The sequence below is a fragment of the Panicum virgatum genome, chromosome 5K (assembly GCF_016808335.1).
Source record: "Panicum virgatum strain AP13 chromosome 5K, P.virgatum_v5, whole genome shotgun sequence".
Taxonomy (NCBI): Eukaryota; Viridiplantae; Streptophyta; class Magnoliopsida; order Poales; family Poaceae; genus Panicum; species Panicum virgatum.
The window spans coordinates 34,010,333-34,023,398 of NC_053140.1; the positions used below are offsets into that span (position 1 = coordinate 34,010,333).

At 45.8% G+C, this 13,066-nt stretch overlaps 1 protein-coding gene across 2 annotated transcripts; it reads right to left on the reverse strand.

Moving 5' to 3' along the window:
- Positions 1–6,064: 6,064 nt before the first annotated feature.
- LOC120709515 (DEAD-box ATP-dependent RNA helicase 15-like) lies at positions 6,065–11,243 on the reverse strand. 2 transcript variants are annotated; one of them, XM_039995190.1, is made up of 12 exons: positions 11,032–11,243; positions 10,811–10,931; positions 10,623–10,723; positions 9,088–9,385; positions 8,770–9,001; positions 8,534–8,652; positions 7,829–7,885; positions 7,561–7,745; positions 6,742–6,886; positions 6,577–6,660; positions 6,437–6,500; positions 6,065–6,336 (listed from the first exon to the last, which is right to left on the reverse strand). In XM_039995190.1, the coding sequence occupies exons 4-12, from the start codon at positions 9,223–9,225 to the stop codon at positions 6,326–6,328; spliced, it is 1,035 nt and encodes a 344-aa protein (XP_039851124.1). In that variant the 5' UTR covers positions 9,226–9,385; positions 10,623–10,723; positions 10,811–10,931; positions 11,032–11,243; the 3' UTR covers positions 6,065–6,325. The 2 variants fall into 2 exon arrangements, with proteins under 2 accessions (XP_039851124.1, XP_039851122.1); XM_039995188.1 differs by having other exon boundaries at positions 6,085–6,336; positions 9,088–9,260.
- Positions 11,244–13,066: the final 1,823 nt, after the last annotated feature.

Sequence of the window (13,066 nt, forward strand, 5' to 3'; positions counted from 1 at the left end):
ATAACGACTTCAGTGGATGGCAAATAGTTTTATACCTCTTCAGGGATATTCTGTGAACTTTCCTTATCAAATTCTTTCGTCATCAATATTTGATGTGTATTTGATCAAAATGAAAGTCTAATTAAATTTGTAAAATTTTCATCTTTGATACTCATAAAAATCATATTTATAGATTTCTAGTAAAGTGATTTTATAATTCCACTAGAATCTTTGAGTTTGGCCAGTGTGTGGTCATGTTATCATGGAACATGCAATTGAATTGTGCACTGTGTATTTAGTTGATATATTCAAGTGGATCGGCAGTTACTAATGAGCATCTTTTTTAAGATTATCTTTTCAGCATTCTCAGGAGTACTAAAAAAGTATTTTACAGCAAAAGTTCCACCTTTTTTGAGACATTGCTGATATCAGTTCCAGAAACGGTAGGATTGGCAATATGTAATATTTATAACAAAAGGGTGAGGATCTTCTGCTCTGACTATTGTTCTTAGAGCTGTTATATACAACAAAACAACAAAAGATAGTTTCTGTCCAAAAGCGAGAACAGATGAGGTGGAAACTGATCCTCTAGGGAGTATTTATAACAAAAGATCCACCTTTTTTCACATTGTTGATATTAGTTCCAGCTCCTCTAACCATTCTTCTCAGAGGCGTTATATACAACAAAAGATAGTTTCTATTTGTTCATATGTAGACATAGCTGGTGCTAGCTCCTGTCCAAAAGCAATCCACTTGATATGTAGTTTTTACATTGTGAAGCATGATATATCCTGAAAAGTATTTTAAAAAATAAATTAAAGTCAATCTCATGTTTTGAATCTAGAACAGGTTGTCGATAAAGATAAAATATGGTGCTAGAAAGATAGTTTTGAACTAATGAATAAAATACATGGCAACAACAAGATTGAATTGAATGAACATCTTGAAGGGAGAATCATAGATTGAGATAGCATGTGATGAAATAATTAAATTTTTGTTTAATAAAATTGTGATATCTTTCATATACTAGTGATAATATGTAGCATAGATTGTGGACAGGTTAGTGAATGTGTGCATACCTTACTGGTTGATCTTCCCTTATGAGCGTGTTCTTTTAGTTTGTTTCAAAGGGGTATTGTCATCATCGCTACTACCATTCGAGTCCTATGTGTAAGCAAGCAAACAATAAGTGATACATGGCACGATATTTTGTATAGTTCATTGTATAGAATTTAGAAACAACTTAGGACAAAGATATATATTGTACCTGCTGATTATCGTCGAAGTCTTTAAAATTCCTTTTCTTTGTATTGTCATTCTCAGCCCATGTTCTGAAAATGAATGTAAGATTCAAAGTTATAAGAATTGTAATTGTTTCAGATAAGTGCCAACATTAATTTTGGGTTAACTGTGTTCATCTTAACAGCATCGGTACAGATTTATCTTTAGCATAATGCATATATACTTTGTGATGCGAACTGTTTCGGGTTTGACAGGAAGATTTATAGGTAGATTTTACAATCTGCAGGAACAATAATCACTGGAGAGGCCAAGAAGACGACCATTGCTCAAAAGAGTATTTTTGGAGTATAAGATGTATTAATCTGTCCTATTATATAAGTTGAGTAACCACATTTTGTTATAGCAATGGACTAACATTGAGCCATATAACATGTGAAACTTGTGGCGCCGGCTCCTGTTCCCCACTCCTTCCTCATGGACAACACAACAAGGTCTGTGCATTTATGCTGAGTCTATGACTAAAGAAGACAATCCTTGTGTGCTTTTCTCATGTAAAATTACACACTTCTGTAACTTTGTGTCAACAAATTAGAAGTCCTTAAAATCTCTGCAGTGATCATTTATTGAACGATTATAACACATTCCGTTTTATCTGTAAGAGAGCATATAGGCTTATTTACCTGCTTGATTTGACATCTCTGTTTATATTATCTTTTATTTATCGGGAGCTGTGCTATATGCAGTTGAAAACGCTGCTGCTGTTTTCAGCCTGAAGCTGGACACTGGGCATAAACTTAGGCTACTACTGGGCAGTTCTCTTTTTTAGATTGTAGTTAATTAATTTGAGTTGCGATAATGCCACAATTCTGAAAGAATTGTGCTACTGGCTCATATCCTAATTCAGTGTTTGTGCACACAAAAATCTGCAGAGAATGTCAAGTTAATCAGTATAGCTCAACGTGATCAGTCCTTTTGCTGCATAGTGGTGAGTTGGTGACCATTCCATGGCATTCAGCCCATACAAGAAAAGTACACGACTGAAATTGGATATGGATAGTATAAATAAATGATATTAGACTAAGTACGGAATAATCAATGCACAGAATCGGATTGCTTCATTATTGTAAATGAACAGTCTAGCATGCCTTCATGCAAAGGAAATTCAGTTCAGTATCCGACAAACTTAATGAAGTTCGAGATGCTGGGAGCTGAAATATAATGGTAGATGTGGCAAGGCTACAAACTCGCTCTGTCCTATTCCAAATTTTAATTGACCTTAATGTAATGCAATACTCAGACAAGCATTCCAACAAACACCTACGTGACACTGTGTGCAGATTGCCTGTAGAATTAGCATATAGTATCTGTGAATCGTTGATTGGCTTACCCATAGGAATATAGGGAATAGCTCTACCAGGAACATATCAGGAAGATCGCGCATAAACCTTTACATGCTGAAAAAAAATACTAGCCATTGTAATAGTTGAAAAAAATCAAGCGAGCAGTGTGCTGACCTTAACGAAATGCCAAGGAGCTCTTGCGATCCCCAGCACTGGAGCCACCGTGACCGTCTCCAACCTGAAGCATTTAGTCAAACAGATTGTGTGCATCCCAAGATTAAAAACTGAGCACCAGCAAGATGATCTCCCCCTCTCCGGTGGCATGTGGATCCGGCGCCCGGCAGTCGCGACTCGCGAGCGCCAGTCGTTGGCGGCCGCCGAGGGCGGCGGCCGCTAGCTGGGGTCGCCAGGTAGCGCGGGCGCGGCCAGCCCATCTGGCGTGTGGTCGGCGCGGCCAGCCCCGGTGGCGTGGGCGACGCAGCCCGCACCAGCGCCGGTGTGGCGCAGCGTGGCCAGGAGCAGGAGCACGCCGAGCCCCGGTGGCGTGGGCGGCGCAGCCCGCACCAGCGCCGGCGTGGCGCAGCGTGGCCAGGAGCAGGAGGCACGCCGAGCGGAGGCGCGGGGATTGACCGGAGCGAGCGCGCGGAGGAGGGTCGCCCCAGGTGCTGCGAGGCGGGCGGGCGGTGTGGCGCGGTCTATGGCCGGCGGCCGGAGCGGTCGCTAGCTGGGGGTAGGCGTCGCGCGCTCTTGGGAGCCGGCGCCCGGCAGTCGCAAGCGACAGTAGTTGGCGGCCGCCGAGGGCGGCGGCCGCTGGCTGGGGGCGGAGGCCGAGGGCGGCTGGCGCTCGCCGGGGGCAGGGGATGAGAGCGTGGGCGCTTCCTGACCGGCCGGGGTTGGGTGCTGGCCTGGGCGGCGACCGCGAAGCGCAAGAAGACGCTGGAAGCCCGTCGATACGTACAGAAGCGATGCATCTGGTTCATCCGCTGGAGATCGAACGGACTAAAAATAAAAGATGACGTGGCCCAATCAGGGCTCAAAAAGTTCACCGAATTTAGATCTTTAGAGATAACTTATGAGATGTTACTACTTACTAACCGTATTTTCATGAACTACTAATACAAATCTTTGAGCGCTATGCAATTATTTGAATATTAATGGAACGGGTCACTGGGTCAGGTTCTTAGTATGCACATAACCCATAAGGTGTATAGAGCAATCTCTTGGTGTCCTATACCAGTTCTAAACATGCCCTAATGCCCACTACGCCGTTGCAACCGTAAAGTGGAGACGGTAACTAGCTCACGTTGGTGCATGCAACTCAATATGCTATTAATGTTAGAGATCGAGTTTGAATTGTGGCTGACACGATTAAATAAAATAATCGCAATAACTCCTAATTTCCACGTTTGAGGTATGAGGGAGACTGCACGTGAGAAAGAACATTGAAGTATAAGTGAATTGCCTGCCGCTTTCCATCAGCTTAAGTTTTTGGATTGAATTGATTGGTGCATGCAACTCTCCAAGCCCGTTGACAGCCAAGAGTGTGGTGGGCGACCGCTCCGGGCCCCAGAAATGAAAGGCCCCCAATTTTTGACAGCTTTGGGGGTACTGGTAGAGTGTTGGATATTGTCGTAGAGTATTTACTCTTCCCGCACCAAACCTTACCCCTAGTCATCCATAGGAGTAATAATAGGAATAAAGGGATAAATGTGAAAAATAGGACCGAACACAAATAAAATACTCAAAAATAAAGGAAGTACATTGGTACACATCCACCGTCTCATATTATCTCATGCAAATTCATGTAGAATTTTTGTTAGCAGTCTAGCGGCAAGATAGGGAGGAGAGAGAACAAGATGGTTGTTTCGCGAGACAACCGTCTCATAAGCTAAAATTTAAAACTACAAGACCACTTTCTCACCATTGATCGAGTTGCTCTTACCATACAACTCACAATATTTCTTTTTTCTATACATATGTTACCATGCAACTCACAATATTTCTTTTTCTACGCATAAATTATAAAATTGTGTATTTACTATGAGACTGCTTATAAAAAAACTCGTTGTATATATTACCTGTTATATTGTCTCAAAACAATGCGGCAATGGCATGAAACTGCCTATTATACTATATACCAATGTAACTTGCCCTAATAGATGCTCCATACAGTAACTTGCCCTAAGAGCAGACTCGAGCTATCCCTGCATCTATGGTACTTTTTTGTTGTTGAGAAATTGCGTCTATGGTACTTAAATGCCACACTTCTGCCACCAGAGGCAGGAGGCCATCTTAGGCCCTTATTGGATCCCAACCTAAACTTTGATTAAACGGGAGACTAAAAGTTGAGTAAACTTCAATGACACATCAACTAACCATTAGGCTATCTCCAACAGCTCACCCAAAGGGTGACCCAAACCCAAAATGGGTGACGCACAGTGAAAAAACAGCCTCCAACAGCATAGGCAAACACAGCACCTATTTTGCATCGGAGGCAACGCGGAACGCAAAAATGCGTCGTGCCTTGGTCTCTTTGCGTCGTCCCTGCAACGCGGGCCCCACCACCACGAGGAAAGGGGACCGGCGGCCGCGGCGGCGCGAGACGGCGGCCGCGGAGTCCGTCGCCGAGGAGTCCGCCACCGTGAGATCCGCCGCCTCGATTCGCTGCTGTGGGATCCGCCGCCTCCCTCTTCCCTCCTCCGGCGGCCGGCGCGAGGCCGGAGCAGAGCAGCGAGCCCGGCCATCTCCCTCCCTCCCTCCTCTCTGTCCCTGAGCCGGCCGCCGCTCCAATCCCCTCCTCCCTCCGCTCCTCTCCTCCCTCCGGCAGCAGCCCGCGCGGGGCGCACAGCGGGCCCAGGCGTGCGGGCGCGGCCTCCTCCCTGTGCTCAGCCTCGACGGCGGGGCGGACCGGCACGGGGCAGCTCGGGGCCACGGGACGGGCGGCGAGCGCACGGCACGGCCGCGGCGAGGGTGCGGCGGCGAGCAGGCGCCGGAGATGGGGGTGGCAAGCTTAGTCGCCGGAGGAGGACCCCGCCGCGGCGAGCCAGGTCCGGTGGAGGCCGCGGACATCGACGGGGTGGGGAGAGAATTTGCGTTCTCCTGATGTCCCTTCACTGTTGGAGAAGGGTAAATTTTGGGTGAGGACCCTTTCACTGTGCATGACCCAAAGGTGTTGGATTTGGGTTCTCATTGTTGGAGATAGCCTTAGTACTCCAAACCCACCAAAATTCAGACTAAAAGCAGCCAAAAGGAACCAACCATCCAAGAAATGAGCAGATCACCCTTCCTCCGCGCATATGCAAAAAGGAAGAACTAAATGAACTCTCTCTCTCTCTCTCTCTCTCTCTCTCCCTCTCCCTCTCCCTCTCTAGTCCAGACAAAACTTTAATCCGAGGTTATCCAAACAAGGCTTTAATGAGCCATGTATGATGTACACTTGCCTTAGCGCCACCCACAGCACGTCAAAGGCTCACGGAGGAATGTTACAGGATGGATACAACAGGTGCCAAAGTGGGCAGGATGACAGATCCAAAGGAAATCAGGCGGGTAACATGGGTCATGCAGCGAACAATAAAAATGTTTGCCAATAACATAGAAAATGTGACATGCAAATAAAATCCTAAAAACATGAGCACCAATAGTTTCATGGTCTTTGGACCTAAACTGCCGAATAAGTACAGATGGAACATCTTCAGGAGATACAAGGTTATCTAGTAGTCATCCCAAGATGATGCATTGAAGCAAACCATCCTTCACTTGGATCCTCAAGATGGCACTGTAGATTAACCGACATAATAAAACACATCAGCACTTGAAGTGGCAGCATATCTCAGTACCATGGATGCCAGTTAACAACTATAAGATACGGTACTTACTGTATATTGAAGTGTCAATCTGATCAGGCAGTGCCTTTATGTCAACCTCAAACCTTTCTTGCACCTTTAAGCATATATTGTCAGAATTTGCTATGACACCAGATAAGTAAAAGGGACGGAGAAAGGGCAACGGCACAAACCTGATTGAGAACATCAGAATCGGATGCAGAAGAAACAAATGTTATTGCAAGTCCCTTGGTGCCAAAACGTCCAGCCCGACCAACCTGCAATGGCAAATGCATCAAAAAGAGATGGTAAAATGATAAAAACCAGCCCAGCACTTGCAAGAGGGGTGCAACAATTACCCTATGCAAGTAGGTATCCGCAGAATCTGGCATATCATAGTTTACAACAATGTTGACACGCTCAATATCAATTCCCCTACCGACCAAATCAGTAGCCACAAGAATCCTCTTGTGTCCTTCCTTGAAGTTCTTGTATCGGGTCAACCTATCGAAGCCCCACAGTTAGATCGGAAGAGCAGTTGAAAAGAGAGTGCAAAGTGCAAATGTCTTCGAACTTCACACACAGATGCATTGCATCAATCCGGTGAAAAAAAAATCAACTACAGCCAATGGTTACACTGGACATGCCAACACATTGTAAATTTGTAATGCTTAGGGCTAGCAATGAACTGGAGACAAAATAAAGGCATTCTTCCATTGTGTGCTTCAAAAAAGATTGGATGGTACTGGACAGCACTGGCATCAGTCTGCACCTAGTTCTAAACATTATTAGAACAATATATGGATATAAATTAACTCTGGTGCCATCCATACCAATTTACATCCAAATCACTAGCATGATTATGCCACTACTTCCTTCTATCATTATATCCTTTTTAGGAAAATAATGGGGATTTCCCCATTGCCATGCACAAAAAGAAAAGTAAATCATCTACAGCATGTGGAAGTTCAGTGATATGTAAGACCTCAAATCAGTGAACCCCATATGCAGCACAAGCTTATATCACAAAACTGATTTGATTAGAATCATCTAATAACAAGCTCATAAATCATGGAGCTGATCATTAATCACACAAAATCATGAAAAGCTAAGCCCAGCATAATCAAGCCAATATAACAGTGGCATAAATAGAGGGCCAGACAGCAAATGGCACAAACCTCTCTTCTTGCGTCATTCCAGAATGTATGCAGATTGAGGGGAAATTGCATTCACCGAGCAACTTGTTCAGCTCTGCAGCTCTACTAACACTTTTGACAAATATCACCACTTGGTTGAAGTCAAGCGCATCTAAGAGATCATTCAACTTCCGATTCTTCTCTGCCTCACTCAATTTGATGTAGTGCTGAAATCAGAACTGAAAAGTTAACACAAGATGAACACAATGTTAAAAGGCAGTTCAACTTTCTAATGGATACTTCATGTTACCTGAACTAGACCATGAAGGGTCAGTTTAGCCTCATCATCAACATAAATTTCCATAGGCTGTAAGGCAACAAATGATAGATAAAGATATTAGTGCTGGGACCAATGCAACTCGAGCCTTTCCAGAAGGTATATCAATAGATTCTGCTGATGTCAGAATTTTTCTGCCTCCTGTAGCTTCAGTTATGCACTGAGTACTGGGATTTGACCATGCCAACTGTGCTTGGTATAAGAATTCCAGCCAAAAGAAAAGCAGATTTGTCTGCACTGATCATGAATGGTAGCACCAGAGGCAATTTGCACTGATGCAGTAGAATCCCAGTACAATAAAAATACAGCAACTGATAAAATCAAAACTGGCCTTGCAAGATCTACCATATAATCACCCTCCCAAATCCTAACCCCACATTCTCCCCTGAACAGTTCACAATGACAACTGAAGATTTCACTTCATCACAGACACTCAGAATGTGCACAGGTTATAGTTGATAAACCAATGCCAAGACTGAAGTCACCAAATAACTTTGCTATCAACCAAGGTTGTCGCTTAAAGGTAATGACAGGTGCTCAGGAAAGCAACCAGCAATCCCTTCAACCTACTGATAATAGAACCATCTCTCATATCGACATACATGCATAACTGCCAGAAGCAAGGAGGGACAGACAGGAGGAAGTGCAATTGAAATGAGTTGGGCCACAGGACATTACATCTTGCATGAATTTCTTGCAAACTGGGCGAATTTCCTTGCTGAGGGTTGCTGAAAACATCATCACTTGCTTATCACGGGGAGTCATTTTGAAGATCTCCTGGACATCTCTACGCATGTCTGGAGAATACGTATACAAGTTAATTAGAGAACTATGATACAGTGCAAATGAAAGAACCGGATACCAAAAGGTCAAGACAGTTTATAAATAGAAATATGCCAGGAAAGACAGCTTACCAAGTGATTCAAGCATCTTATCACATTCATCAAGAGTGAAATGCCGCACGTTTTTCAAGGGAAGGTCCTTATCTCTAGCTAGAGCAAGTATCCTTCCAGGCGTGCCAACCACAATATGGGGGCATTCATTCTTCAACAGATCCTTATGATTTTTTATGTGAACACCACCATAGAAGACAGCGACTCTTAATTCAGGCAGGTATTTGCTAAATCTCTCAAATTCATGGCAAATCTACAGGATGTGAAGTAAAAAGACAGTCAGCATATGCGAATATATTCAAGAGTAGAAGTGAAGAACTGAGGAAACAGCATACAAACCTGGTAAGCTAGCTCTCTTGTGTGGCACAACACAAGTGCAGCTACTTGACCAGCAACAGGATCAATCTGCTGAAGAGTTGAGAGGACAAAAACCGCAGTCTTACCCATCCCAGATTTTGCTTGACAGATAACATCCATTCCAAGAATGGCTTGAGGGATGCATTCATGTTGCACTGATGTGGAACCAAACAAAGTTGGAGCAGCACCCCAGTAAGAAAAAAATCAACCTTCTGTGTCCGTTAATGAAAAGTTATACCATATTCTCTCCTCCAGAAGGAAATGTCAGAAGAATTTGTACCTGCACACCAACAAGTGGAAATTTAACAACCATACTATTGCAGATATAGATCAACAGACAATATATGCAAGGATAGATACTTGACTGTTATTCAATCTGATTCAACTTCAAAGAAAAGGTTGTGCGACAAGTTTTGTACATGCAAAATTAATGTTGGTTGAATTTTCTTTCTACCTTTTTTGCACTAGCATGATTTGGTAATTTGTATTGTTACATATATATACAAACTTTGTCCAAGATTATCCACGCCAAGGTTGCACTCAAAAACACATGCCCATATCACCTAATAGACCAACACAGCAACAACATTCCAAAGGGGTTTATAAACCTATTAAACAACCGGTACTTGACTTAATTGTTCATTGATGTGAGACATATCAAGGTATTCATGTACAGTTGTACCCACTCAGTCCAAAATACATTGATTTTTAGTTTTGTCCTAAATCAAGCTATCTTAAATGGACGAAATTTTATAGAGGAATACCACCATCTACAACACCAAATAAGTGCACCTCGAAAATGAATGTCATGATGGATCTACTGATACTATTCAGTCTAATAAAGAATTATAAATACTATAAGGTTGGTTAAATTTAAAATAGTTGACTTGAGACAAAACTACAAATCAGCTTATTTGGGGAAGGAAACTCAGGTCATCATATTACTTAGAGAAACTCTCTTTATTCATCATTCAGTTTACAGCTCCAATAGCTAAGTAGCTAAAATGTGATGATAGAGATGCACTATTTTAGGTGTTACAGAAAATGAATAAGAATATTTCTTTGACTCTACTAGCAAGAGTAAACAGGCAACAACACTGAAACAGATGACAGTTCTCTTTGATGCTTAATCAAAATTGTCGTGATTTATCATTGGCAGCAATGAAAGTCAGCGCTGAACAGCACAACCCAAGATTAGATTGTTGTACCATATCCAGTTACGACTCCAACTATCAACTATATGAGATTCAAACAAAACTGCCCACACCCACAAAGCCTAAAGCAACAAGCTGCCAAACCATAGCCTAGCAGCCTGAACAAAACTCACAATCAGATTATCCAATTGCACTTCAACACAGACAGTCAGGCTAGAGGGGTCAAATAGCTAGATTTCGAGCCCAAGGAACATACATACCCCAAAGAGCCACAAACTTGCAATTTAAGAAGCAAAATAGCACATAGTCCACATATATTGATTCTGAGGCATCTAAGCAGCAACAGCAGTGAAGTAAGCTTGCCTTCGGAAGGATGCTCAAATCCGCAATCCTGGATGGCCCGGAGAAGCTCCGGCTTGAGCAGGAAGTCTCTGAACCCCGAGCTGTGGATCCCCACGTACCCCCTGTCCACACACCGCGAATCCCAATTCGTCAGATCAGACTTCCCAACCACGAAACCTGGCAAGCGGAAACCGCCCCGTAGCACGTACTTTTTGACGACATCGGCGGAGCCGTTGGTTGGGGCGCCGTCGGCGACATTCTCCACCTCCTCCTCGTAGTCGACGAGATCCTCCTCGTACACCTCGTTGTCCTTCGCCTCCACCATGCTGCCTGCGGCGGCAAAACCACGAACGCACGCGTATGAAGATCACGAAGCACAGACCACCACGCGAACCTGACGAAGCAGTTCCAGCCGCACCAAAACGCTCACCTCGAGATCTCGGGGACGGAGGAAAAGAGAAACGAACGGGCCGGGGTAGGATCGACTGCAAAGAGAAGGGTTAGGATCGGGGATGAGGGGATGACTGGTGGTGGATTTCGGATCTAGGTAGGGTTCGCGGACGATGGGACGAAGCTAGGGTTTGGAACCTCGGGGCGGCAGATTCGAACGCGAATCGAAGGAAATAGAAGGAAAGACAAAAGAGGAGGGGGAAATTTTGTGCATTTATTAGGGGAGGCCGGGAGGGAAGGTGGAGTGGGCTGCGGGCGAGAGGAGCCGAGGCCCGTAGATGCGAAGAGAGGTGTGCTGCATCCACCACTGTCGATTTCTATGGGAGGAGAGTAATTATAAGTTGGAAGAATTCCCGTCGTGTTGATGACTTGAAACGGATTTGCATTGAAAGAGATGACTGGAGATTGGTTTGCTACCAAGTTTTGTACTACCAAAATCAAATCAATCCCATATGTTAGCTTGCCAAAATTAGAATATGCAAAAAAATTTAGGTATTCATTTTGTCGGTGTCGACCTTGCGGTCTAGCACCAATTAGTGAATATGCTGCGTGTTCCGGTCTCCAGATGGTTGATGCAAGAGAAAACACAATGACACCGGGTTTATCCTAGTTCCGACCGGTGGGGCCGTACGTCCAGCAGAGGAGTGTGCACTGTATTACTTGCACCGAAGTGCTTGTAGTAGGGGGTACAAGCTGAGGCGAGAGAGGGAGAGAAGCTCCCAGGTCTCTAGGTGTACTAGGAGTGATTGAGGCGAGTGCCAATAATAGTGGAGTGAGCACGTGCCTTCTTGTCGTCGTTCGATCCGTCCCCCCTCCCCCTTTTATAGGCTCAAGGAGGAAGGGTTACATGAATGGGGGATCAGTGAGGTCGTCTACTCCCCCCGTGGTCCGGGGGTGGACAGTTGGTCTTCCCTGTCTCCGAGCACTGTGGAGCATGGCGTAAGTCATGGTCATCGTCCTCGCGAATCCTTTCGCCCATGCCCGGAGCGCGTCCTTGTCCTGTGGCGCCAGTCAACGGCGTGGTGATAACTGTAGAAGTGCGCAGAACCCCACATCGGATGAGGTGGGGCGTCGAAGGTGTTAAAGGCGCCGGCCTTGCTTCGGTCCAGGCTCGTACTGCGCTCGAGTGTCGTTGCCCATGCTCTCCGAAGGTCCTGCAAGGAAGAAAGGTATAAGGGGTAGGCAGCACAGTGGTGGGAGGCGTCAGGCAAGTCCGCACAGGGCTCTGCAGACCCGCCCCCAGCTGGGAACAGTAGCACAGTAGCGGCCGCAGGCTGATGAGACCCCGGTCATGTCCGCTGTGTGGCATGATGGCCGACGCCAGCTGACGCCGCCCGACACCGCCTGATTCCCGCCCCATGCCGTGGAGTGGTTGGTGAGTCAATGCGCCCGTCTCGTCGGGTGGTTGGGCCGCCATTCCAGTCCGCCGACGGCGGTCTCGAACGAGGCGGAGATTGCGCCCGTGCCGAGGGTCCGCGGAGGACTCGGCTGGGGGAGCCTTGAGCGACGCGGAGTCCGTCCTCGCACTGGGGGGGGGCCGGCGGGCGACCTTCGAGCGAGTCGGAGATTGCCTTTGCTTCGAGTGTCCTTGGAGGGAGCCCTCGAGCGAGGCGGAGATTTCTTCCACAGTCAACGAGGCCTTAGAGAGGTCGTACCGAGGTGCTGGGCCGCGGGCCATGCGTGACTTGGGCTTTCCGTACCTGAAGAGGCTTCGGGTCGTCCGAGTTTGAGAAGGATCCGGCCCGAGTGCTGAATTCTGTTTTGCGCGTGTTGAGGGTGTTTTAGTCCTAGGTTAGGGTGCCCCATAGTTATGGTACCCGACAGTAGCCAGAGGGTGTTTGGCGATTTGACTTCTTGATGTGATCGATCGGTGTAGCGCTCCCGCTGGGCGCGTCTGGGCGCTCGCCTACGTGATGTGATGACTCATCGGTCGGGGTAGTGCGCTTGTAGAGAAAGCACTCCGAGGCACACGCCCCTCTTGGTTTTGTATTAGTGACAAGATGCGTCATCGCGCT

Coding starts and splice junctions, on each gene's coding strand:
- LOC120709515 (XM_039995188.1), bottom strand. CDS start 10,926: ATGGTGGAGGCGAAGGACAACGAGGTGTACGAGGAGGATCTCGTCGAC. Junction 10,724..10,810: donor TCCGCCGATGTCGTCAAAAA/GTACGTGCTACG, acceptor GTGTGTGGACAG/GGGGTACGTGGGGATCCACA. Junction 6,661..6,741: donor CGGATACCTACTTGCATAGG/GTAATTGTTGCA, acceptor TTGCCATTGCAG/GTTGGTCGGGCTGGACGTTT.